A 27,146-nucleotide genomic window follows, 5' to 3' on the forward strand; every position below is an offset into this window, starting at 1 on the left:
AATCTGAGAAAATACTGGAATAAAGAGAAAGTGAGAGGTTTAGGGCACAAAGGAAGAACACAGGAAGGTGGAAAGTCAGAATATACAAATGCTTATTGATTCGCTTTTTAAAAAATCAGATTTCAGCAACAGAGAAAAATTGCTGTGCATTAATCAATGTATCATGAAAATGCATTGAGACAGATCAATGGCCTTAGCCTTTTGAAAACTTACTGGTTTTAGCTCCTTTTATTCTCTTACATTTTCTTAGAGAGAAATCTCACCATGCATTTCAGAAATCGGTTTGAGAATCAGGAAAGAACTCTTGCCGAAGTTCTAGAAATCCCATGTTATAAGCCTATTTTTTTCAACCGTAACAAAAAGCTGAGGCAGTAACTTTCTCTCCTTTGGGCTTTGGTTTCTGCTTGTGTCAGTGAAGAATTTGGAATCAGCCTCCCAAGGCTCTCTCTGGCTCTGTTTATATTTCCAGGGCTCTGGATAAAAACAGGAGACCAGTTCTGGTCCCAACTCAGGCCTTATATTTGGCTCATCTCTTTTGTTTTTTTCACTAATTTCCTACTCTCACAAATTGGGATACAATGTAGAACATTGACATGAAGCTTTGGGGTTCGAGGACCCTCTTTATATTAGCTTACTTTAAGGCAGGGCTATTATACGTTCACCTGACCTCACAGGTCCTTTGCAGATCAAATAAGTTCATGAATAAGTGAGTACTCTGATAATGACCAATTGCAGCAATTTAAAGAATCAATTGTCTTTTGTGCTAATACTATTTTTATATAGAGTTGGTGGTAGCCTGTTTTCAAGCCAGGTTAAAAGTATTTTTCTAGAAGACAGGTTAAGACAAATGTAAAGATAGAAAGACTCTCTGTGGTTTTTTAGATTAAGAATAAAGTAAGATAAAATTAGGGGTGCCTGGGTGGCACAGTAGGTTAAATGTAAGACTCTTGGTTTTGGCTCGGGTCGTGATCTCAGGGTCTGGGGATCAAGCCCTGTGTCGGGCTCTATGCTCAGCATGGAGTCTGCTTGGGACTCTCTTCCTCTCCCTCTGCCCCTCCCTGCCCCCCCCTCTCTAAAAATAAATAAATAAATAAATCTTTTTTTAAAAAGATAAAATTAAATGAAGTAGAATAAACTAAACTAAACTGAAATAGAATGGTTTCTCTTACATGGTTGAGAAGAAGGATTTGGGTCCAGAAAACTAACAAGAAGCAATGTAGTCAATAAGGATAGAAAAAGTAAAAGGCAGAGGGGCCTGGGGGCCTCCATGTCCTCACCTGTATATGAGAGGTCAAACTCGGTGGAGGAGAAGAAGCAGAGACCAGTTGCCAGTTCAAGTGCCTACAGTGCTACCCGGCCTTGTAAAGAATGCAGCCTTTTGTCACCTCTAGCTATATTTGCCCTGCACAATTACTCAGAACATAGGCCTTTTTTGGTAAAAGATATGAAAAATTTGTATTACAATGTCAAAAAAAAATCTTGATTTTTAAATGTTGATGACTGAATTAAAAAAAAAAGAAAAAACCTCTGGGTGGTTAAAAAGATATCAGTCTGAGTCTAAGTATGTGACAGTTTTCCATCTTTGTGGTAGATTATCTCTAATTTGTTTTATTGCTCTGACAGTCTAAGATGCTATGAGATGCCCATTGGTATGGGAGTACTGCCTGAAAACAAACCTGTAGGTCATGGATGACACTGAGTAGTGATCATTACAATAGCAACATTAATATCTTATACACACATGATAAATAGCTACTTGCAAACCACTCTGATACCTGTTGTGTTTTGTTTTATAACTTTCAAAGCAACCCTGTTAGCAAAGGCAGATAGATATTGGGGAAACTGATATCCAAGGAATGTTAAAGGACTGGTATAAGATTCTATGGCAGGTTAATAACAAAACTTAAGGATGGTATGTCAAATGGTATGAATGAGCATTTTCCTACCAGTCCAACAATAATAAGAGTAGCTACCATGTAACCAGTACCCACTAAATTCTGGGAACTTTATTAAGGGGCTAGGTTATAATTGGATTTCAAACTTATACCAGTTATCTGAGGTAAGCAAAGTAGCCCCAAAGATGACAGACTCTGGGGCTCAGAGAGTTTTAATAACTGAACAAGGACACAGATGCTCTGTGTCCAATCCCCAATCCCCAATAAAAGGGATTTGTTGGTTATTGTTATTAAAATTCATCTGCAACTTCACTAAGATAATGGACAGAACAGAGTGGTGAACGCATGGCCTCTGCACCCTGCTGCCTGGATGTGAATCATGGCCCTGCACCACATTAGCTATAAACATTCTTTTTAAGAAGAAATTTTCTAAGGTTTAGATGTGGGTACCAAAAACTGGGGAGCTAGGAGTAGGAAATCAAGAAAGGGGTGTCCTTTTATTCCCAGGCAACAAAACTTTCCATTAATCAATGCATAATGAGCTCCATCCATGAGCTCAGAAGGTGAAAAGATTCTTTAGAGAATACCAATGAAAGTTTAAACCATAATTATTCCACCCATATGAGCCATGGTTGGAGGGGAGGAATTGATGTCAGAGATACTTCGGCACAGTAAGAAGCACACCAAGTCCTGAGTTAGATGCTCTGAGAGTAATTCCTAGCTGTGTCCATTACCAGTCCCATAGCAGAAGCAAGTCACTTAACTATTCAGAGCCTCAGTGTCCTCAGGTGCAAGCCGGAGCTAGAAATAAGGCCAAACTCATGAGACTGTGAAAATCAAATCAAATAACATAAAATTATTATGTATGGTATAAAAGGATATTCTAAAATAAGCTCATATTCTCGCAGGAAGCAGTTAGAGGAAATTAGGCAAGAGATGGAAGTAAAGCAGGTGTCCACGGGAAGCTGAATTCCAAGACTGCTATTCTCTTGATGGACTTCCAGTCTCCGGTGCCTAGGTCTACCATCTACTTCTCTTTGTGTGCTTTCTTCCTCCTTCTCTTTTTAATTGCAAAACTTCATTTCCTTATTCCCTTTAGCTGTTTCATAGGTCATTGCTCTTTAGGGATGGAGGTTATTTCTGAGATTCAGTTTCCTTTTCATTCAACCATGTAATAATATTTCCATATCTGGCAAGCTCCCTCTATCCCTCTAGAAGGGGAGCCAGCAAATTGTGGCTCTCTCAGCGCTGGATAGAAATCACTTGCTTAGATTTAAATCCCCAATAACGTTTTTAATACTCGGTATTAACCAGGTCCATAAATACGTCAGAGATAATGACCACCCTTTCTGTATGAGCAGTGACAGTCAATAAATTATGGAATTTGTGAGTTGCCTGCAATTCTGTGCAAAGTGTTTGGATGTGTTAGTGTGAGAGCCTGCCCTCATATACATATGTGTGTTTTAATGGAATCTTCTAGAAAGAAAATATTTCATTGTCTATCTCCTTAGAAACGGTCACACCAGATGACACCAAGGACCACTTCTCATCAGTTTTATCTTCACAGAGGAATAAAAGGGATTTGTTGGTTATTGTTATTAAAATTCATCTGCAACTTCACTAAGATAATAAACCCTGAAGGTCTACTTGTCAAGATCTGCAAATTTCTTCTCGGCTGCAGTCCCTTTCATTCTTATGCCGAAGGATCTATGTGAGGAAATGCCAAAAGGCTTGGAGGAAAGGGAAGGAAAGTTTTGATAAAAGGGTGAATAAGGTCTTTTCAAATGGGGATAAGGAAAGAAAGACCAGTGGGTATGGTATCCTCTATGGAACCTTATGCAAATCAGGCACCTAGAGCTACTTGTCTTTATTAATAACAATTGCAAACTTTATCGAGCACTCATTTCCTGCCATGGGCTAGACTAAACACTTGGCAAGCGTTGTTTCATTTTATTGTCAGTAAATCAAAAAAGTCAAACTATTTCCTCAAGAGCATGCATCTAATAATTGAAGACCCTAGTCAGTGACTGGATGGGTAATTCTGCTTTCTTCTTTGGTGCTCTATTAAATATTCTACTTGTCCACAAATATAAATCACAGTCTAAAAGATAAAGGAACAACTTGATGTCCATGCATCTTATACCTTCATCTTGTTTCTGTATTGGTTCAGATCTTGATCAAGGATGACAATGGATATTGGCTACTGGACACTCAGATCCCCAAATCCAAACACTTTAATGTGGCCCACAATGACATGCTTAATCCGACCCCTAGCATGTCTCAAATCATAGCCTTTTCCTTTGGTAGATTAAAAACTGGCCACCAATACATTGCAGTTCCATCAAAAGATGGAGACGTTTTCCCGATACCTTGAATCTGCCCTGTGGCTAGTTTTGAGCAGTAGAATTTGGTGGCAGTGATATTATATACCTCCTGAAACACAGCCTCCTGGGGCCTTGCTGCTTCCTGCCCTCACTCTCTTAAATATTGCCTCCCAGTAAAGAAGCACAAATGAGTCTATTAGAAACGTGGCCCAGCCAAGACCCAGTAGCAGCTGCCAGAACAAGGTCATCTATGACCAGCCAGCCCCAATCCAGCCACCAGAATGACTAGAGCTGCAAGTCTTATCTTATAAGTCACTGAGTTTGGGGTGGTTTGCTGGACAACAACAGATAACTGGAACACCCCTCACCCTCCAGGCTTGGGTTCCAGTCTCTCTGGTCTCTCAGTTCATGGAGACCACCACTGTCACTCCCACCCAAGGGACTTTGAATATGTATGACCCATACCTGGAAAGTTCCCCCTCCTGACTTGTCAAATAGTTTACTCCTTTTCATCATTCAGGCCTGAGCTTAAAAATTCATCTCCAGAGAGAACACTTTACTGACCATCTCTATACAGTAGATTGCTTATTTTTTGTCCATATCAGCCCCCTGCCTATTTTTTTCATTGCATATATAACAAGCTATGATTGGTTTGGTATTGCCTGTTTCCCTGCCACCCAGCTGTAAGCTCTGTGAGAATAGGTAGGGACAATGCGTGTCCTCTTCTCCATTGCACCCAAGGAGGGTGCCTGACAGAGTCTTGTCCACATTCCTTTGGATCCCATTACCATTTTTGTGCATATTTCTGCCCAAAGTGTTCATATTCCCAGCAGCCAGTACTTGCTTCTCTTTGGGGAGGGCTGCCCCCAGGCTGCTGAAGCCCAGCTGGAGCTGCCTGCCCCAAAACACAGAGAACTGAAGACTGGGAATTTGTAGAGCCTTAACCAATGACCAAGGAGTGGGATGGTGGGTATAAATACTCCAGCTCCCGTTCCCCTGATCAGGACAACTCTGAGGTATGATCTACATTATCTGCAGTGCTCACCTGCAGAAGTAAGCAGAGTTTCCTTCCATGGGACCCTTCTTGCTTATTTTCCTCATTGTGCCCGTGGTAGATGCCCAATACCAGTGACTGGCTTCCTTTCATTTCCTGTCCTACTTTCTCAATCCCCTGAAGGTTTTTTCAGTCATTTATACAAATCCTTGTGTGAGAATCTTCTTCTAGATAAGCTTCTCTAAGACAGTACATTTGTTGAATTAATTTGTTAAAGCAAGTCTTGATTTTCACATATTTGCTTTTCACATGGGCACCCTTAAACCAACCTCATCTTTGGAATTCAGACATTATAAGCAGCATCACCTGCTTTTGCAACCATGTATGTGCAATTATTTCAATGTTTTGCTACAGTTTTCCCTAATGTTTTATAAAGATAAGTAAGAAATGGAAAAATGAAAGCCCTGACACCAGCAGTTAAACAACTGAGACACAGATAAAAACCACTTGGTGTGTTCATAGCAAGGAATCTCTGGTTCCGTTGGAATCTGATGGATTCAAGCTCTTCAATCGTAAAGAACAGGTACCAAATTAAATAGCATATAGGAATCTTTGCAAATAGATCATCTAAGACTGTATTGAAAGATGAGCCTTATTGAAAGATGTGGAGAGATCTTTAAAAAGTATGGAAATGATGAAAATTGGCATCAAAACCCCTTCCAGAATTCCAAACGCAGGGAAGTGGAAAAAGAGAGCAGTTCTTAGGGTTGAGCATGCTTGTCAAGAGGAGAAATAGTCCTCTACTCAAGTCTTGCCTACAAATATTTAAAGAAATCTTGTAAAATCCTATGAAACCACCCTTGTAGCCTCACGCTGAGTTCCCTACTGAGTCTCTTGCAAAATCACCACTAGCCAGTCATTTTCCTACATTTTAAAATAAATTTCTTCTCCTTCCCAAATGTCACTTTAAATAAGCTGAAAAAAAAAATCAGGGTTTTGAGGCAGGAAATTACATAAGAGTAGAACTATTTGCATTTAATGTTCAAACCAATTTTAATGTTTTAAATAATCATTGCATAATCAAGAATTTTAGTAATGCTTTTGGATTCCGTGGAACATGACTCCTCCATAGCACATGCAAAGTTTGGGGTTTTTTCAGCTTTTATATGGGTTTTTTTTGGAGGGGGGAGAATTAATGTATTATGCATGACAGAAGAAAGTTTTACAGTCTGACGGAATAATACAAATCACAGCTCTGCCACCAATTATGTAACCTTCTGGAAGTTGATCTTTCTGAGCCTCAGTGTATTCATCTGTAATAATGCTTCCTATGGAGGGCTGTCACGAGGATTAAATTAGAGAATTTAAATAAAGCACATAGGGCATAGCCAGCATTCACTGAATCTTGATTCTCTTTCCCATGCTCCCATCAGAGAACAGTGGCTTTGAATGATTTTGCAAACAATTTGACTTGGCTTGAAGAACAAGTCTGAACCTCTTAGCATGATGCAAAGGCCCCATGTGATCTGACCTCTGTGTGTTTCTCCTGGCTCATCCAACTCCTGTCCCTTTCCCCACCCATCACTCTGCTTCTAAAGGAGCAGCACATGGGGCTACTTGTGCCTAGAAAGTGTTGTGCTCGTTTTGACTGCAGGCCTTCCCTCTGGGCTCAGAGTGCCGTCCCTGGAATTTGGTCCAGATGAGACATCCTCCTGGACTCCTAGAGGCCCCACACCGTCCAGCCCAGGGAAAATGGCTGTCTTGTACAGTCTCCCAGAAGCCTGGGTCTCTCTCTTACACAACACTTGTTACTTAGTTTTGTAAATATCTGTAATATCAGTTTCCTCCATTAGATTATAACTTCCTCAAATAAGGATAAATCTCTTTCCATATAAAATTCATTTTATTATTAAAACAGCCCTATGGGATAAATAGTCTCAGCCCCATTTTAGAGGTGGGAGAAACAAAAGAAAAAACCCAAATTAAATGATTCTCCCATAACTAGATATCTAGTAAGCAACAGAGCCAGCTCTGTTACCCACATGCTGGAAACCCATCTCCTGCCCCAGGCTCAGGTTATGAGGCCTACAGGTACTCAGTGAAAACCAAATGAGCAAATGATTCCATCTCCGGGAGTAAACTAAGACCCGAGGAAGGATAAAGATAGTTTGAGGCCAAAGTCCACACTGTCAAACTGATGATTTGTTGGAAAGAAGGCAAAGAGCTAGCAAATAAAACCTAGAGCTTGGAAGAGCCTCTTACCTCTGGTGTCATAAGTTGATTCTGGAATAATGGAGCATACATTGCCTTGGGGACAAGGAAACCTGAATTCTAGTGTCATTGTGGGTGACCCGCCCCTTGACACACCTCTCTCACTCTATCTATTAACTAAGAGCAATGGATGAAGTGGATTCAGAAGCCCTTCCAGGATTAGATGTTTATGTTCTGTGATTCTAACAGAGCAGTACCACTCCAAGGGCTTACACTTGCTGTCCCACTGTCCTTCTGCCTTGTTAATGGTATACTCCTCACCATCATTTCTATCTCAACACAAATGTCAACACAGGAGTAATCATTAATAACATAGACTCTGAAATACTGGCTTTGTGACTCCAGAGGATCATGATCTTGGATGTCACTTAACTTTTGGGACCTCTGTTTTGCATATCTGTCTCCACTGTGGAAGGGTAGAGGTATTGCTGTTTAATTGCCTAGCACCTACAGCATACTTGTACATGGTAGGCATGGCCATGAAAGGAAAAGGAAATTGGTTTTGTGGATTTTTGCCAACTCATGGTGCATTATGTTATTACATATTATTTAAAGCAATCCTAGCCAAATGTATAGAGGTAGTTACAGATATAGATATATAAGTAGAGATAAGCAGAGAGGTAGAGATGAGGATGGAGATATAGGGATCCAGAGGCAGTATTGTCACCTCTATCTCCAAACTTTGGATCAATGATTGAGTGAACCAGTTGTCGTAGAAGAAAATGATTGCTCACCATCACAGTTTTGTGTTCAAGTTTGATTTGGACTGACACATGGGACAATGCAATGTTTATACAAACTGTGGTTGAAAATATTGGCAGGATACAGAGGTCAAGTCCACATAGCACAGAAAACACTAGTAAAAACAAATGTTCAGTTCCAATGCACAAAAGGACAAATGCAGGGAAATGTTGGAAGTAAGATTTTGAAAGTAGGATTTAATTTCCCTTTAATTTCCTTGCTAGATACTTGACATTATATAAAGCCCAGTCTGATTTGCATACTCAAAGACCCACACTTGAAATCCACATTTCCTGATTTACATTGTGTGAACTGATCTTCACAAAGCCAGTTGATTTAGGTCTCTCTTCAGCTACCAAGGAAAACAAAAAAGGAGAAGAAGAGGAGAAACAAGAGGAGAGAAAGAGAATGAGAAGAAGAGGAAAAAAATTAACCTCAGAATTAAAGCTTACAGTTTTAATGACAGCCAACATATCTTAATCTTTTGTCCTTCCCTCCAGATCAATAAGGCCAAAATTTCCTTAGGTACAACAAACTTCACACATCCTCCAACATATGCAAATCTATATAAATATGAAATATTCTCCTTTCAAGGTTTGGTGTGTGTGATATTGAATTAGGTATGCAGACATGTTCTAGATAAAGGCTACAAAGAATGACCAAAATAATATAATATGATGATTCAGTACTCTCTCTGTTTTCAACTGGTGTGTGTGTGTGTGTGTGTGTGCGTGTGTGTGTCTGTGTGCCTGTCTAAGCTTATGGATAAACGAAACCTCTATTTGGTGAGTTGAATAAAGATCTCCCACCTCTTAATTTTCAGAGACTTTAGAACCATAGAACAAGCAAAGCCATCCTCTCCATCCAGGTGAGGCCATGTGATCACACCAGTCAATGGGGAGGGCGAGCCATGAGTGTCATCTCCAGGTTTTTGGGCCACTGTAACCATCTTAGGTTAAGAAGCAGCTGTACCTTCTCCAATCTCCCTTCCCCATTATCCGACTAGAGACAGAGGATGCTGAGGCCCTTGAGGATGGTGATTCCACAAGATGGAAAAAAGCCTGTGTCACTGAATCGTCAGATGGAAAACACCCACCCTTAACCAGGAATACCCATATTGGATACCCTTGTATCTTCCTCCTCTGTATCCCAAGATTCAGCACCATGCCAAACTCACAGTAGGCATGCAATAAATATTTGTGGAATGAAAGGTCAGCCCTTATTTCAACTGTAAAACAGGAATAAGAATCTTTTAAATACTTGAAATCAAGATACTGAATCCTACGATTTTCTGAGTTCTTTACACTCTGAAGTCGAAAATCTCTGGTCCAATAAATTGTCCAGATTCTTCTCCTTTGGTATGTTTTCAGTTTATCTTTGGCTCTGATTTTGTAAAATTCCATTCCTGTGATTTTTCCCCCCAATATCTGTCTATATTTAGTGTTGTACAAACTATCTGGTCCTGGTTTGAGGTGGGGGGAAAATACTTCTCTTTGGTTTGCCAAAGCAGATCAGAGCAGCTAATATTTATTAAGGAGTTGATAAGAAAGAGCACTCTGCTAAGCAAATTGCATGATTGAGTCCAGGCTCTCCACTAAGCAAATTACATGCGGTGGCTCATTTTTTCAACACCCTATTATCCTCACTCCATAGGTAAAAAAACATACTTAGAGAGATTAAGTGACTTGTCCAATGTCACATACTTAGTAAATAGTAGATTTGGGATAAGAACAGAGGTTCATCTGGTTTAAAACCTAGGTTGTAATCTCCAGGCTATGCCACCCGGTGACAAGCAACAGAGATTGACTTCAGCTCATCTAAGCAAAAAAAAAAAAAAAAGAAATTTATTGGAAGGATTGAAGATGAGTGTAAGGAGAAAAAAATCCCAAAGAAGTAAAAAGGAACAGGCAGGGATCAAAGCAACTCCTTTGAGTCCAGGAAAGAAGGATTAACAAACAGCCTTTTCTTCAGGGAGGGTTCTGGAGCTGGGATGCATCTGTTTTCAGCATTTGTGTTACTCTGCTCAAGAATCAAATTCCATGCCAAGACTCTGGCCTCACTCACATCACCTGCCCACTCCTTGGTCAAGGGAGAGAGGGCACTATGAGTTAGCCCCATCAAGACTGTAGTCAGTGGGATGAGGTACCCCCAAAGTACAATAAGGGTGCTATCACTGGAAATAGAGGGATGGGACACAGAGAGGCTAAACAGGAGATATCCACTTACAGAACAATGCAAAGGGAACGGATGATGTATCCCCAATGTACGAGAAGCTACAGAGCCAACGTAATGCTGAAATGTATTTCCAACCCCTCTCTGCACTCAGCAAAGCCTAAACTCAGATCCCTCCTTTGTTGAAGAGAATTGGTTGGGGCTTGAATTGGGTTCGAACTGTTTTCTCCCATTTATTAGTTATATGTCTTTGGAAATTTACTGCACCTCTTAATGTCCCAGTTTCTCCAACAATAAAAAAAACTCTGGTACCACCCATCTACCTAGCTGAACACAGAACACCTATGGGCAAAACTTGTGGCTTCCAAGTGCTAGTACATGATCAAGCACTCACCAATCTGTGACAAAACTTGGTGTCAAGGTGTCCTTTTGAATTCATGATGATAAGATACAGCAGTTGTTTGGGTTTTTTTAATGTTGTGATGAATTTTCTAATTGTTAAACTAAAATGTTGCCAGCCCTATGTCTGCCCATCAGTTCTTTCCATAATTTTATTTATTCATGAATCTCAGGATCTGAGAATACCTTGCACATACCACTTAACCAGCAGCATTTTCAGATGCTTCTGCACAGTGTACTTGAATCAAAGGAGTCCTTACTCCCTGTCCCCTTGCTCTCTAGCCCCTACTTGCTTCATTTGTCCTTGTGAAATTATGCATTGATTCATCCATCTGTTTATTTTTCTCTTAGAATGTAAGTTTCATGATATCAGGGCTATTTTTTAAAGATTTATTTGTTTTAGAGGGAGAGAGCAGGGGGGAGGGCAGAGGGAGAGGAAGAAACAGACTCCCCACTGAGCAGGAAACCTGACCCAGGGGCTCCATCCCAGGATCCTGAGATCATGACCTGAGCTGAAATCAAGAGTTGGATGCTTAACTGACTGAGCCACCCAGTCGCCCCAGGAATGAATATATATATTTTAATTCCTCTCTGTATTCTCAGGTGTCAGCACACTCCTTGGCACATGTTAGCATGCTAGTTCCTCCAAAAAATTAAAACAAACAAAAACAAACCAAAAAATCAAAAAGCAAAAGCAAAGCACAAAAAAACTTTAAAAAAAAGACTTTGGAATAAATGAAGACTGAAGTATCCTCCCTGTAGAGCCAGAGAGAGCTCCTGTGAATACACTCTGCCACAGCTCTCCGAGCCTCAGTCTTCTCATCTGCAAAATGGCCTGAGCGTCATTGGGAGGAAATTGAAGCAAAGCTTCCATTTATAATAGTGTCCACTCATGGCTAGTGTCTCTGGCTATATTTTAGTATTGTTCCCAAGTGTTTTTCCAAGTTTGATGTCCTATTTCCTCGAAATAAGACAGTACCTCCCTGTGAGGCAAGGAGCACATCCTATACTCCTCTGGTACCCGCTGCTGCAGTAAGCACAACCAGGATCAGAAGGAGCCTCCTGAGCACGGAGCAAGCTGTACCCATCACGGGTGCCCCAGAGCATCGGCTAAAAAATGAATCCGATTGGTGGCAAGTGAGCAAGAACAGGCAAGGCCTGAAGACAAGAACACGACTTAGTAGATCCAAAAACCAGCGGAAACTAAGCAGCTAAAGAAAAGGAGAGATCTGGAAAAGAAATGCGATAGACTCTATGCAGACTATGAGCAAAGACCTTGCTAGATCCAGCCTTAAGACTCTTTGAATCATTTGTATGTGTAAGTTCTTGGGTGTTGATACAGGGAAAAAAATTCTTCTCATGACTTTTATATTTATCTCTTAGACTATTCCTAGCAGTCGAAGTTCCAGAATTACCAGGGAGAGATTATCTCAATAAGTTTGTAAAGTAAGAAAAAATAAACGAATAGGGGGAAGAAGGAGGGAAGGAAGAAAAGAAGAAGAGAAAAAAGGAGAAGTAGGGAGGAGGACAGAGACTCCAGTTCTATCCAGGTGGTCCTGTAAGGTCAATTTGTCCCCTTTGACCTAGGAATCAACCCTAGGGAGGAGATACATAGATGATAGATAGATGAGATAGATAGATAGATGATAGATGATAGATGATAGATAGATAGATAGATGGATAGATAGATAGATAGATAGATGATAGATAGATAGATAGATAATAAAGATTAGAAATGGAAGGAAGGAAGGAAAGAAGGAAGGAAGGGAGGAAGGAAGGAAGGTAGATTGGATAGGTAGGTAGATGATAGATAGATGATAGATAGACAGATGATAGAGTCTTTTAAGGCTTTAGGCATTTTAGGTATGAAGATGTTCTTGCTGGATTTACTTAAAAGAGCAAAGAAGAGCAAACAATCCAAATAAACAACATATTATGCTGAAGGAGGTGAAATTGTGGCAGACCTCCTCTGCAGAACTGCGGAGAGCAATTTAAATGCTGCATCTTGCAACATTTTTTAAAAGGGCTTATAATGTTACATTTTTGTTTTTTTTAATCATTGTAACAGCTTTACTGAGGTAAAGTTCACATGCAATACAAGTCACACTTTAACATGTGAAATCCCATGTTTTTAGTATATTCAGTGAATTCTACAATATCACCCCAATCAATTTTAGAACCTATAATCACCCCCCCCCAAAAAAATACCTTACTCACCAGCAGACAATCCCCATGTTTCCTAATCCCTAAGGCCCAGGATACACTTTCTATTTCTATAGGTTTGCTGGTTTTGAACATTTCATAAAAATGGAATAATGCAACGTGTGACCTTTTGTATGTGGCTTTTTCACTTAGCTTTATGTTGTCAAGGTCCACCCATGTTTTAGCACCGATCCTTCATATCTCTTTTAAGACTTATATTCCCTTGGGCCGATATAGCACAACTTGCTAACCCACATTTCACTTGATGAACTTTGTATTATTGCCGTTTTTTGGCTATTACAAATAATGCTATTATGAACATTCAAGGACAAGTTTTTGTGTGGACGTATGCTTTCATTTCTTTTGGGTGGTTACCTAGGAGTGGAATTGCTGCGTCATATGGAAACTCCCTGTTTCACTAATTGAATAGCTGCAAAACTTTTTTCCAAAGTTTTTTCCAAAGTGACTGTACCATTTTACATTTCCACACTAGCCGTGTGTGATGGTTCCAATTGTTCCACATCCTATCATAGTACATTGTCCAAAAGCAGACTATAAAATCAAAGAAATAGTATCATCAAGGAGCGATATTTCTTCTAGTTTTTTACATTTTCCGAATACCTCCTTATCCTCTGCATGTTTTAGGATGACACATATATATTGGTTTTGCACCCTCTGTGCATCAAGAACCAGTTCAGACCATTGAGTTTGAAGGTCACTCAAGTCAAGAGTTTAGGTTCACCTTGGCTGTGCTCGGTGTCCTTCCTTCCTTTCTCATTGAAACATTACACAGTCCTGGGGTTGCTGACATTCCCACAATGGAGGGGAGGAGGATGGTTCTTCATTCCCTGGAGATTCCAGCCCCATCCATTACCAGAGAAAAAACCCCTCACATTGCTGAGGGAGAGAGGGTCTCTGCAGAGCAAGCAACAAATGGCCAACTGTCTTGAAGATTATCACTCTATCCACAGACTAACAGACCCAGCTAACTTTATGCAACCAACTGCCTGGTGTTCCCCTGAACCAAGAATGTTTGGTTTGCTTGGATGCCCCATCACTTTAGAAGGTGACTCATTTGCTTTCTGCCTCCCTCTGTAACACACAGAACCAGCTGCTGTGGGTTTTCTTTAGACTTCAGATTTAATGTGAATGAGGGGAAGCGTTGAGAAGCTGTTAGGGATTAAAAATCTGGCCTCACTTTCTATTGGTACAACTAACTTTTAATTAATAGCAGAAAAAAAAAAAAAGGAAAGAAAAAAGCTGTATCATCAATCCATCCAGATGTCAGTTGCTGTTTAGCTGTTAACGCTTACTTTTTATTGCACTGAAAACTCCCAAGATGTATTTTGACATTATTTACCCTCCTTTGTAATTAGAGTTAGCAAGACCAGCATCTTTTAACACGAGAGTGTTCTTTAAATACCTGCCACCATTTTGAAAGCTTCCAACCTTGTGAAACCTATAATTATAACTTTTACTGTATTATGCTGCTTAGTTTCTTTTAGATGAAAAAAATCCTTTGGCTCTTTGGTCATAGACACTGAAAACAGGCTGTAAGAATGTACGAGGCTATGAAGACTAACGAAGAAAAGCCTGGGCACACCAATTTCTTTTATGATGCCAATTCAGTGTGTTCGAGGCTCTGCAGCACAGAGGGAGGCTCTGCCACTTACAGGTCATCAGCTGTAGTGGGTTGAATGGTGGCCCCAAAAGATGTGCCCATGTGTTAACCCCTGGAATCTGTGAATGTGACCTTATCTGGATAAAGGTTCTTGCAGATGTTGTTACATTACATATCTCAAGACGAGATCATCCTGGACTATCTGGATGGGCCTTATCTTCAATGACAAGTGCCCTTATAAGAGAAAAGGGCAGACACAGGGAGAAGAGGGGAAGGCATGTGAAGTTGGACACCGAGGCTGGAATTAAGCCAGTGAGCGCCCAGAGCCCCCAGAATCTGGAGGCGCCAAGGAAGGATCTCCCCTAGAGCCTTTGGGGAAAGTGTGGCCCTGCTGACACCTTGATTTCAGACTTCTGGTGCCCAGAGTGGTGATAGTTTATGGTCATTTGTCACAGCAACCCTAGGAAACTAACACACGAACTGTGTGATCTTGGTGATATTACTTCACCTTCCTGAGTCATTGCTGCCCCATCTGTTAGATGAGAGCTGTAACACCTCCCTGTAAGGTTGCAATGGGAATTAAACCTAATGCAATACCAACGACCTGGTGCTTAGTAGGTTCAATAAATGGCAGTTGTAGTTATCACATTGTTGTTATCAATACTATCAATTTCATAAAACTTGAAGGGAAGTAATAATCAGAGACCCAAGAAGGCTTGGAGACTCTGTCCACGCCGCTACCCCTCCCCGCCAACCTGGGCCTCTAAGATATGCTATGAAAGACTGGCCTATTTTTAATGCAGGGTCTGAACTATTGAAGGTTTGTAGTCAGGGATTTTTTTCAATGGCCCCACCCTATGCTGAGATCCATGATAAACGCTAAGCTGAGTAAATATTAAACCAACCAAAGTGGTCAAGGAAGCAGGTTATAATTAAGCTGGTGTTACAGTCTATTAACCCCTTTTATAGGAACAAAACAATGGTCCTTCCATAAAAGAAACCCAACTTGAACCACAGGCTGGAAAATCTCAAGAGAATGGAGTCTAATTTGATTAGCCAGTACTGTTTCTCCTCTCAATCAACTCTGGCCCCTTTAAGACCAATGGACTCCCAGTTACAGAGAGAAACTCAGTCTCTCCCTTTTTCTGGCTCTCGTGCCATCTTGAGGTCTTCACTCATCTTTTCTATGACTGGGATTACCCTCCCTCAGTCACTACCATCTGTTTTTACTGCTCTCACTGTCCTAGTTCAGGCTCCCCCAGACCTTCCACAGCTGCTATCCCCTCACTGATTTTATTCTTCCCTCTGTGCACCCCTGTAGACCATTCACATGCAGCAGCCTGAATGCATGAACTTTTACAAACAAATTACTCCATGCCAACTTAAGCACCCCAGCGGCTTCCCATCTCCCTTGGAAGAAAACCCAAGTGTCTTGCCCTGGAATGCCTAACATGACCTCCCTCCCTGGGCTCTGTCATATTTACCTCCTTTCTGCTCCCCAAACTCACCAAGCTCATTCCCTCCTTTGGGACTTGCCTTCTGGTTGTCCTTCTGCCTACAAGGCAGTCCCTTTCCTTTCCTATGACTGTCTCCTTTTGACACTGAGCTCACTTCCGTGTCACCTCTTCAGAAAGACTCTTTGACCACCAACCACTTTCAATTCCATCACCCTGATAAATTTCTTCTTAGTATTTATCGCCATCTGAATAGGCATGTTTATTAATTTGCTCACTTGGTTTCTATCTCCCTCTTTAGAATATAAACTTCTTATGAGCAGGAACTTTGTCCATCTTGGTCACTGCTCTGTCCCCACTGCCTAGAATAGTACCTGGTTCATCAAAGATGACCATAAATATCTATCCAGTGTTCAATAATTATTGACTTAGAGCAGTCATTCTCAACGGGGAGTGATTTTGCCCCCAAGGGATATTGTCAGTGTCAGGAGATATTTTATTTTGTCATACCTGAGGGGGGTACTGGTGTCTTCTAGTGTGAGTAGAGACCAGGTTTGCTACTCAACATCGTATAATGTGCAGGACCATCAAGAATTATCTGTTCCAAGTGCCAATAGTGCTGAGGTTGAGAAACCCTGACTTGTAGTCTACACACTGTCTACAGACACCGTACAATGTGCCAAGGATCCCACAGAAGGACTACTCAGTGCTTGACACAGAAGCTTTTGTGAGGGAAAAGGGCAATATAAACAGATAGCAACCATCATGTATAATAATTGCCTTATGAAGGGTAGGTCCACAATGTACAGAACACTTAGAAGTGGCACATACTCTAACAAGGACTGTAGGAAAGATTTACCAGAAGGGACACCCAAGCTTTTCCTACTATACCAGTTTCTCTAAACGTTCATTACCATATCCACATACCACCTGTTCTATGATGTATACAGTATTTTTTCCCTCCAAATCTGTTGCAATCTAAATACATTTTTTTTAAATACATTTATTTTTAAAATTTGATCTTCCTAGTTTTAGGAGACTGTACTTTTTCTATTAACTCGCCTTTTAAAACAGCTTTATTGAAATGTGATTCATGTACCATACAATTTGCCTATGTAAGGTGTACAATTGAATAGTTTTTAACATATTCACAGATATGCACAACCATTACCACAGGTAAGTTGAGAACACTTTAATCAATATTAAGCATTTAAAAATGTTTATCGACATGCTCCCTGTGGGCATCTTGCTGACCCGCAGTGATAGAAAGTAGTTCCCTGGGGCGCCTCAGGTGGCTCAGTTGGTAAATCATCTGCCTTTGGCTCAGGTCATGATCTTGGGGTCCTGGGATTGAACCCCATTGTCAGACTCCCTGCTCAGTGGGGAGTCTCCTTCTCCCTCTCCCTCTGCCCCTCCCTGATGCTTGTGTGCTCTCTCTCAATCTCTCTCAAATAAATAAATAAAATCTTAAAAAAAAAAAAAAGAAGAAGAAGGTACTTCCCTTTTGGAGACATTACTTGATCCCCAGTCTCGGAGGTACAGAACAAGACAGAGGTAGTTGGGCTTCTCCTGATATACTTGGCCTGTGGTTTGGGCAGACGGAAAAGAGTTAGGAAGGTTTAAGTCCTAAGGAGCAACAGTCTAGGGCTTTGTGGTTTGTGGAGAAGCCTGGGGTCAGGAAAGGAGGCCAAGAGCCGTCTTTGGTTTGAGGTCTCCAGTGCACAGATTATGGTGAGAAAGTCTTGGGAAGCATCAGAGATTAGGAGCCAGGGGTAAGAGCAGAGCTTCTCCTGGGGCCTATCAATTGCAGGAAGATGCCTACAGCAACAGGGAGCCCCCATCCTGTCCAGTTCTATCCTGGTTGGCCAGGCTTCTGGAGTCAGGGTCCATCCTGGTCCTCTGACTACACCTCCTCTCTTCCTTCATCCTGCAGCAAGGTGCTGGGCAGGTGGCAATGCCACATTCCCTAGGAGACCAAGGCCCAGGCCCTAACTACCTCCTTCATCACCCCCGTGTCACCCCCTGAGGGTCCAGCAAGATCTGTTTACAAAGACCCTGACAGCTCCATTCAGGCTACTAAAAATTTTACAAGACAGAAATAGTACACTCAACCTTTAGATGTGGAAGTCTGATAGAAATGGCATGATTTCTACATTGGCATCGTTTGGACAGTAAAGGATGTCTGCTGAGAGATCAAGCCCCCTCTGCGTGGCAGGAGGCAAAGAGATAAGCATCACATAAATACAGACTTGGCACGTGGAGCTTTCATGTCTGTTCTTCTGACACCAGACAGTCTGTTACCATGGAAATTATTCCATCACTTCACAAATACAGCCTTCCCCCTTCCAGAAGTGCAGAACAGCCAAGCACGTCTGCATTTGGGAATCAAACTTGAAGGGTTGTCATGCTGCCCCATGGGGAGCATACCTCTTGCATCTCTGACTTTGTCTTCTGACCTCATGATGAAGGATTCAGTCACATGAAGGTGACTTTTTTTAAAGAGTAGTTTCCCTTTTCCCGACATAGCCTCTAGCAGTCTTGTCCCCTCTCGGCTAGCTAAAGGATACACGGTGCCTCTTTGGCCTTAAAGAATCCAGCCCAAGCTAAGGGTCTGTCCAGCCTGCTTCTGCGTCTGGGGGGAAGGTGCTCTTGAGATGTTTCATGCGACGGGCTGCTAAGAAGACAGTTGGTTGTCACCTAAAACTATTCCTTTGATAACACATCTAGGACGTCTGCTAGTTCCCAGGCAAGCTCAAGGTTTCAGAGAACACACAAAGATGGCTCACGCCAGCATTCCTTTCGATGTGTTTACACATCAGTGATAGTAATAAATGCTGTAGCCAATGCTTCCAGTTATCAAAGTACTATCTATGTGTGTTTTCATTAGGTCTCATAAGTTCCCTGAGGAAGATAATACTGCGATTAGTAGCACTTACCCAGGGAGCCTGGGAAAAGTCAAGCAGATGTCTTTTGACTCCAAATCCCTTACTTGCAGCACACCCCACCTCCTCAGAGAACCATGGTGCCTGGTGGAATAGGATCAGTGCCCTCGAGAGAAGTACAGTCTCATGGCTTTTAGGTGTAAACGAAGAGGAAAAACTCACATGTTTGAGGAGAAATCAGAATGACTTCATGGGGGAGGTAGTATTTGATGAACTGAAGGTCTCAAAGTGGAAATCAGGAGTGAGACTCCTATTCAGACAGAATACTTATAGATTTCCCCAAAGCTGGCTTCTCCAATATTGAGCAAGGAAGAAATTTGTTTTAAATTCTTTCTGCATTCTTTATATCCATGGTTTACATTTCCATTGTGAGGGTTAAATGAGTTAATCCAATAAAGCACTTAGTACTGTACCCAGTGTGAAATGTGTTCAACATGTTACCTATAGGATGGATCTTTGATTCTGACTAGTGAAAATAAGGATGATCACTGAATTTTTTGCCATACTTGTCAATATTTATTTCTTAAGAGGAAAAAAATAAGCTTAAGAAATGAACATGTGGCCTTATATCTGTTTTTGACCTAGGTCTTAATAAATACTAGTGTAAGTGTTTATTGGTTGGAGAATGGACTTTATGAGGTCAATTCAAATCAGTGAGCTGGTTCCCATAAACTTGTATAGCCTATGTAGGTAACAGTCTTCTGCCACCCCCAACCACAAACTCAGGTGCAAGGGCAAATGCTTTTTGGCTGTCACAGAGCTCATGCGTGTTACTCCCTTTAATTCATGCCAACAAAAGATACTGAGTACCTAGTGCCTGTATCATTGCTTCAGTACAGAAAAACTCATACACATGGCATTCTTGGGGCCTGACCTAGCTCCAAGATGAAAACTCTCTTCTAGTTCACCAAGGGCAAGGGGAGGGCTTTGTGCTTCATAAATAAGATACAAGTGTCACATCGATTTGCTTTGAGCGATCACTTCCCTTTTGGAACACAATAAGAATAGAAAAATGATGATGGTTAAGACACAAAACACACACACACACACACACACACACACACACACACGAATGTTAACCAAGTACGCACCAACACAATCACAGCTTCAGGATAAAGGGCCGTGAGCAACATAGACATCAATCCTCTGGGGGGGGTGGGGAAGGGTACTTGTGTCCCAGTGCCAGGTACCTCTGTCCCCAAAGGCTATGGAGAGGACATTCTGCAGAGAGGTTGCACTTCAGAAGTTGTTGGGTTTTCTACTTCTGGAGTTCTCCAGAGGTTTGCTAGTAGGATTTAGTAGGTTAATCCCCTCGGGGCATAAAACAAGATCCTCACCATCTGGTTTCCTCTAGGATATAGCAGAACCGAAGCATCATCACAGCAGGACTTCTCCTGACAACATCACCTAGTAACAGCTAACAATGAAGGAGAAGGAACGTCAGAAAACTAGATTTTATTCTGTGGTCTGTGTGACAAGAAGGCACTCCCATCTCAGGATCCCTTCAGGGTATCACTGTAATAGGAGATTTGGCCTTCAGAGTGGAGGCACTGACTCTCTGCAAACCACCTCCCTCATACTCAGACAGAGTATATAGTATGATGGTTAAGCCCTCAGACTCTCAGACCATGACTGCCTGGGCTCAAATGCTGGGTCTGTAATTTAATCACTGTGATTTTTGAGCAAGTCACTTACCCTCTCTGTGCTTCATTTCCTTCATCTACAGAAAAAATATATCACAAGGATTAAATGAGCCAATCAAATAAAGCACTTGTTACTAAGTGAAAGTACTAAAAACGTCACCTATCATTATCTCAGTTCTGTTTAGGAAGTCAGGGGATCAAGTAATGTATTCTAAGGCATTTCCATCAGGAAAAAAAAAGATGCATTTAAATATTTGTGTTTTGGTTTTGTGTTATGTAAAGGAATAAGCACTGCTTATGTAGGAAATTAGTTAACTAAATAAACAAATAATAATTAGTGCATGCCTAATATGAACCAGGCAGTGCTCTGAACCTGGGCATCTAGCTGGGGAAACAACAAAACTGAAAAACAAACAAACAAACAAATAAACATCTCTGCTCTCATGTAGTTTACAGAGTCGGGGGGAAACATGCAATAAGCAAGATAAATAAGGAACATGGGTGGCATATTGGAGAGTATTAAGACCTACAGAGAAAAGACGATGCAAGATAGATCCTGCATGTTCTCATCTAATCAGTCAGCTCTACTGAATACCCATAGCGAGTCAGGCCAGGCCTGCTGTCTTAAACAGAAAGCTATGTCCTGCCTAGGTGCAATAAGTAAGACAATATGGGAAATGCCTATAGCTCCTATTTGTAAAATGAACCCAACATTGTTTGAATCACCTGACGTTGCGCCCAGAAAGGTGAAACTATGGCCAGCCATCGTTGGTAGATACAGTTGCTACTTTTAGACCACTGTGTTGTTTGGGTCCTGCCTCTTATTTTTTTCCCTGAAGCCAGACAAAAACCCCCCTATTCCTGAGGCCAGCACAGGCATTTCATCTGCTCTGAATCAGCTTTCAGTGGTCCAGTCTCCTTGTATTTGCCTCTTGAAATCCCTATCGTCTAGTCTTGGCTGACCCAATGCATGCTCTGAACTGCTGAGCTATCCATCAACTCTACCCCAGAGTGCAGGATACAGGCTGGGAATTGTGGGTGGAGTGTGATGTCAGCAGCCATGAACTCTAATAAAAATTTTTTTTAAATAGTGATGAAAATAGGTAGGAGACAATAAAGATTAACCTCTGAAATCTGAGGTCAGTCGTTTGTTCAGAAAATATTAACTGAGCACCTTGTGTGCACCTGGCATTTTGCAAGGGCACTGGTTACGTGGCGTTAAGCGGATGGAAGGGCTTCCTATCTTCCCAGAGCTTTCAACGGAGGCAAGATTGCACACGCACTGTCACCATATTCAACACCCGAATAGGTTTAACACTTCAGAAAGCCCTCCCTTGAGCCTCAAATGGCCCCATGGAAATAAATATTATCATCTCCATCTTAAATGAAGAAACCGACATCCAAAGACTAAATAAGGAAAGTCAGAAGGGAAAGAGACCATCTGAGACAACATTATAATGGGAAATTGACAGCTCAAGTTATTTTTATAATCAAAGGATTGACCTCCCAGCTCCTCTAGGCCTGAGGAAATACGGTACTTGAAAAAAAAAAAAAGAAAGAAAGAAAACAGGCAAAAGAAACAATTTAACCCATACATAACTTAGCATGGAAACAGTAAGTTCCCCAGGCAGGTAGATGTAGCTGTGGGGGCTGAGAAAGGCAGAGCATCCACACCCACCTCCCTAAGGCAAAACCTCCCCAGTACATCCCCGGCTATGGGGTGGGAACAGTGAAGGACCCCAGTTCCCAATCACAGGCTTTGGTATGGCTCCTCAGGGAACAAGACCCAGTAGAGGTCTGAGTTTCATTCCCTGCTGATGAGAAACAAGGGAGGGAAGGAGGAAGTGAAGGGGAAAGCATCAAGTCTTCCATCCTGTACCAAGCCCCGGGAGAGCACTCTCACCTCCCTTCTGATGGCGTGCATGGGTAACACCATCAGCAGGACAGGTATTCGTATACAAAGAGATGAGAACGTGGAGGCTCAGAGAGATGGCACGATTTTCTTGTTTACTGGGCTGGGGAGATGGCCTATGGCAGTGTACATGGATTTACTGAGTTTCTGTTACTTACCACCACGGGGCTCTTCAGGGAGGTATTCTACCACTACCCTCAAGGATGTTTCCAGCTATTTCTTGCAGGAGAGGAAGACCTTGACTCAGGGAATCCTTGGAGCCTGACCACAGTTGGAGTCCAGAGGAAGTGGAAGCTGTCTGGATCACCTGCAAGGTGCCAAGAGGCTTCTCTAAAGGGCCTCACTCTCGCAGAAGCTCAGGAACCACCCATGCAGAAGAGCAGACAAGTTTTTAATGGAGCCAAATGCCATCAAAGGACCAAGCTGCCCCTCCCAGTAGCAGCCATCAGTTTTTTTCTGTTAACACCAGCAGAGAGCATGGATCTCCAGGAGAGAGCACACATAGGAAGGGGGAGGTGGGATCAGGGGGGTGGCCTTTGGATTTGTCTATAGCTCCAATTTCCTTTCATGAATATTTCATCTAAATCCTGTATTAATCATTAAGTGGTAATGACTGTTTCTCTCTCCCCTGCACTCACTCTGTCTCTGTCACTCAAGCATCCTTTTCTGTCTCCCTTCCTCCTCCTCTCTCTCTTCTGTCTTCCCTGTCTGTTCTTCATCACACCTTCGATTTTCTGTTTCTCTAGCTCCTTCTTCCTTTCTTTATCCTTCATGCTTCTCTGCTCAGTTTCCTTCTCCCTCCCTCTCTCTCTCTCTCTCTCTCTCTCTCTCTCTCACACACACACACACACACACACACACACACACACACACACACACAATCTTTCTCTCCTGCTCCATTACCTCATCTCACCTTTGGAATCAGGAAAGTATCTAAATCCACTGACTTTTTAGCCACATGCCACAAAGGACAGAGCTCATTCTAAAAGATGCAGGAGATTTGGAGGATGCCCGGGCCAGGAAGCCAAAAGCTGGAAAATGCACTCTAGAAGGTTTATATGTACAGCAGTGTTGAGGGCCTGAAGGTTCCACCACGTTGCAATCATTAATAATCCAATGGGCAGCCCACATGGGAACCCAGCACAGGCACACAATTCATGTGACATGAGGTGAGTAGGCATTCTGGCACAGCAACTCCGCCAGGGACGGAAGTGCCCCCCTGCTCTCTGTTCTCTTGGTTAGGCAAAAGTATGCATTTCCCATGGCAAATCATGCCAATGTATTTGAAGGAATTGATGAAAATCAGAAGGTGCGGGAGCAGGAAAAGGAGGCCGAGAAAGTTAAGGTTTTATGGGGCTCCTGGGTGGCTCAGTCAGTTAAGTGTCCGACTTGTGATTTTGGCTCAGGTCATGATCTCAGGACCGTGGGATTGAGCCAGGAGTCGGGCTCTGTGCTCAATGGGGAGTCTGCTTGAAGATTCTTCTCCCTCTGCCCTTCTCCCATTTGCACACGCGCTCTCTCTAAAATAAATAATCTTTAAAAAAAAAAGAAAGTTAAGGTTTTAGGACTTTCCTTGAAAAAAGAAAGTAAAAAGAGAAGATCACTAGTGCCTTTGCATACAAAATCTATCTGATGTCTCCAGCCTTACCTTCTGTTACATTTCCCCACCCCGACCCAGATGTCCTCCTTGCCCAAGCCATGCCTCTGCGTTCAAATATTAAATGACTGGAATTTTCTTTCTCTTTTATTTCAGCAAATTAACTTTATTTTTAAAAGATTTTATTTATTTATTTGAGAGAGAGCACATGAGAAGGGTTAGGGTCAGAGGGAGAAGCAGACTCCCTGCCGATCAGGGAGCCCGATGCAGGACTCGATCCACGGACTCCAGGATCATGACCTGAGCCGAAGGCAGTTGCTTAACCAACTGAGCCACCCAGGCGCCCAGCAAATTAACTTTTATGTGATGAAGATTTCCCAAAAATATTAACAGGCACTATTCGTTCCATGTGGTAAGGTTACAAATTATTTTAATTTTTTATGCTTCCCTCCCTCATGTTTTTCACAATAAGGAAGTACTACTATTGTGATAAGATAAAAATTTAAAAATCATCAAAAACCCAATAAATCCATTGTGTCTAGCACAGCTCCTCTGCCAGAATCTCTGGTGACTCCCCATCACATTACCTTCTGCCTACTCAGAATTATCAGCCCCCTTTTGTCTTTGCAGCCCTCATTTTAGGCTTTTCACTGGACACTTTTATGCCCATCCTCTCATCTAACCTTTATAACAACCCTATAAATTGATGTGATTGCTCCCATTTTACAGATAAGGAAAAGGAGTCTGAGAGAGGTAAGTGGTTTTCCTGTGTCCACATATTTAGTGCAAAACTCAAGTCTCAAATGTGTCTCTTTTGGATTCCCCTGGCTGTTGCCTGGTTGATGGGTGGCCACTAGACTTTTCTCAGTGGTTCCAAGGATCCTCAAGGGTGGATTATTTATTTTCAGGTGTCAGGCACTAGCTAGCTCTGAATATGCCGAAAACATCCACGATACAGAATGTGCTCTTTTCTAGTGAAACCACCCCAAGAGAATTCTCTCCAAACTCATTCCCCGGGTATGTGGCTGTCTATCCCCTTCATCCCAGGATGAGTCCCAGACCAGAACTTCTGAAGATTCTGATGAAATAATAACTCGTTTTCATTCCTATTGCACCCCCCAAAAATGTTTGCAATGCTTTGATCTTCTAAAGGAACTGGGATATTGGCAGGACAGGGCTGTGTCAAGACTTCCGTTAGTGTGGAGCGAAGCATGCAGTGCGGGATCTTAAAGGGACGGGACTATCTTCACTTTGAGCCCAACAGCCTGAAGATGGAAGAAATGCCCCCACAGGTTGGACAAAGATTTATCTAGTCAGCCCTGCGCTTAGTCCTCATCCAGACATCCCTGCCACCAAAGATAAACTCCTAAGTCTCAATGAAACTTATTCAGAAAGAAATCTGCCTGAATATTTTAGCCTGGCTTCCACTGGTAAGCTCCCCAGCTCAAAGTGTCATTTGAAGCTGGTAAAGAAACTGGGAGGAGGGAATGGGGTGGGGCATTGACTCATCTTATTTTCATCTAACTTCTCTTTTCCTTGGACGTTAACAAAAAGGCAGTGAGAAGGAGAAAAGGCTACCTTTTTTTAAAGATTTATTTATTTATTTTAGAAAGAGAGAGAAAGTATAAGCAGGGGGAGGGGAAGAGGGAGAGAAAGAAAATCCTCAGACTCCCCACTGAGCACGGAGCCTGACAGAGGGCTCCATCTCAACCCTGAGATCATGACCTGAGCCAAAATCAAGAGTTGGACACCTAACCGACTGAGCCACCCAGGCGCCCCAGAAGGGGCTACATTTTTTGTCATGACAATGGATTATAATATGAAATTAAATTGATGCTTGCAGACTGCAATTAGCTAGAAGTAATTATGCATTCAGTAAGTGACTAAGACAAGGTTTCAGTTCGGTGGCAGGTGGTCACAGAACAGGGTTTGAGAAGCAAATTTCAACAGAAAAGACCCAGAGAGGGGAGAGTAATAATAATAACTAACATTATCTCAATGAAAACTTAAATAGCCCCATTCTCCTCATTTTACAGATGGAGAAATAGAGGCACAGAGAGTTGACTTACCCAAGGTCATCCAACAAATAATCATTGAAGCTGAGATTAGAACCCAGGCAGTGTGACTTGAGGGCAAAGTTTCTTTCTACTTCTGCCCAAGATATGATCAGGGGCCACTCTATTTATACCATTTTGTGTCCTTGTGTGTATGAACCAGAGAGAGAGAGATTGTAGAGTGGTTAAAGAAAATGTTAATGTCTCTAGACCAGGGCTCTCCAATGGAATCTTAATATGAGCCACATATGTATTTCCAATTTTCTAGCAGCCACATTTTTGGAAAAGATTTATTTATTTTAGGGGCGGTGGCAGGGAGAGGCTGAGGGAGAGAGAGAGCCTCAAGCAGACTCCAAGCTGAGAACAGAGCCCTATGTGGGGCTCGATCCCACCACCCTGCGATCAGGACCTGAGCTGAAACCAAGAGTCCGGCACTAAATCGACAGTACCACCCAGGCGCCCCAGCAGCCACATTTTTAAATAGTAAAAAGAAACAGGTGAAACTAGTTTTAATGATATATTTTACTGAATCCAACATATCCAAAGTATTATCATTTCAATGTTGCATCAACATAAGAAATTATTCCTGAGATTTTTTTTTATTCTTTTGCTCGAACTTGGTCTCATAGCACATTGCGCATGCTCAATAGCCACATGCTGGACAGCACGACTCTGGACCAACAGTTCTACATCATGGGGAGCTTTAGAAAATGCTGATACCTGTGCCCCTCCAAAGTCCCATTAGGTCAACATTTCTGGGGTTAGGGCCAGGCTTTGGTATTTTCTGTTAAATACCAGGATGCTTCTAGGACATAATCAGACTATAAACTCCCAGGTGGGAGATTCCTTTTCCTCATTCCCTGTGTGTCCCAATTCCCTTCTACAGAGCCTGGAACTTTGTAAGCATTGAAAATATGCTTCATGA

General features: G+C 42.0%; 1 protein-coding gene across 1 annotated transcript in view; it reads left to right on the forward strand.

Annotated features, from left to right (window-relative positions):
* The first annotated feature begins 1,267 nt into the window (after positions 1-1,267).
* The window catches only part of LOC118530823 (general transcription factor 3C polypeptide 6-like), a 38,101-nt gene continuing 12,222 nt past the window's right edge, over positions 1,268-27,146 (forward strand). Inside the window, 2 exon segments of the mRNA XM_078071660.1 lie at positions 1,268-1,435; positions 4,066-4,198. Coding sequence (XP_077927786.1) covers positions 1,268-1,435; positions 4,066-4,198 — 301 coding nt within the window.

Source organism: Halichoerus grypus, chromosome 5 (genome assembly GCF_964656455.1).
Source record: "Halichoerus grypus chromosome 5, mHalGry1.hap1.1, whole genome shotgun sequence".
In the NCBI taxonomy this organism is placed as follows: Eukaryota; Metazoa; Chordata; class Mammalia; order Carnivora; family Phocidae; genus Halichoerus; species Halichoerus grypus.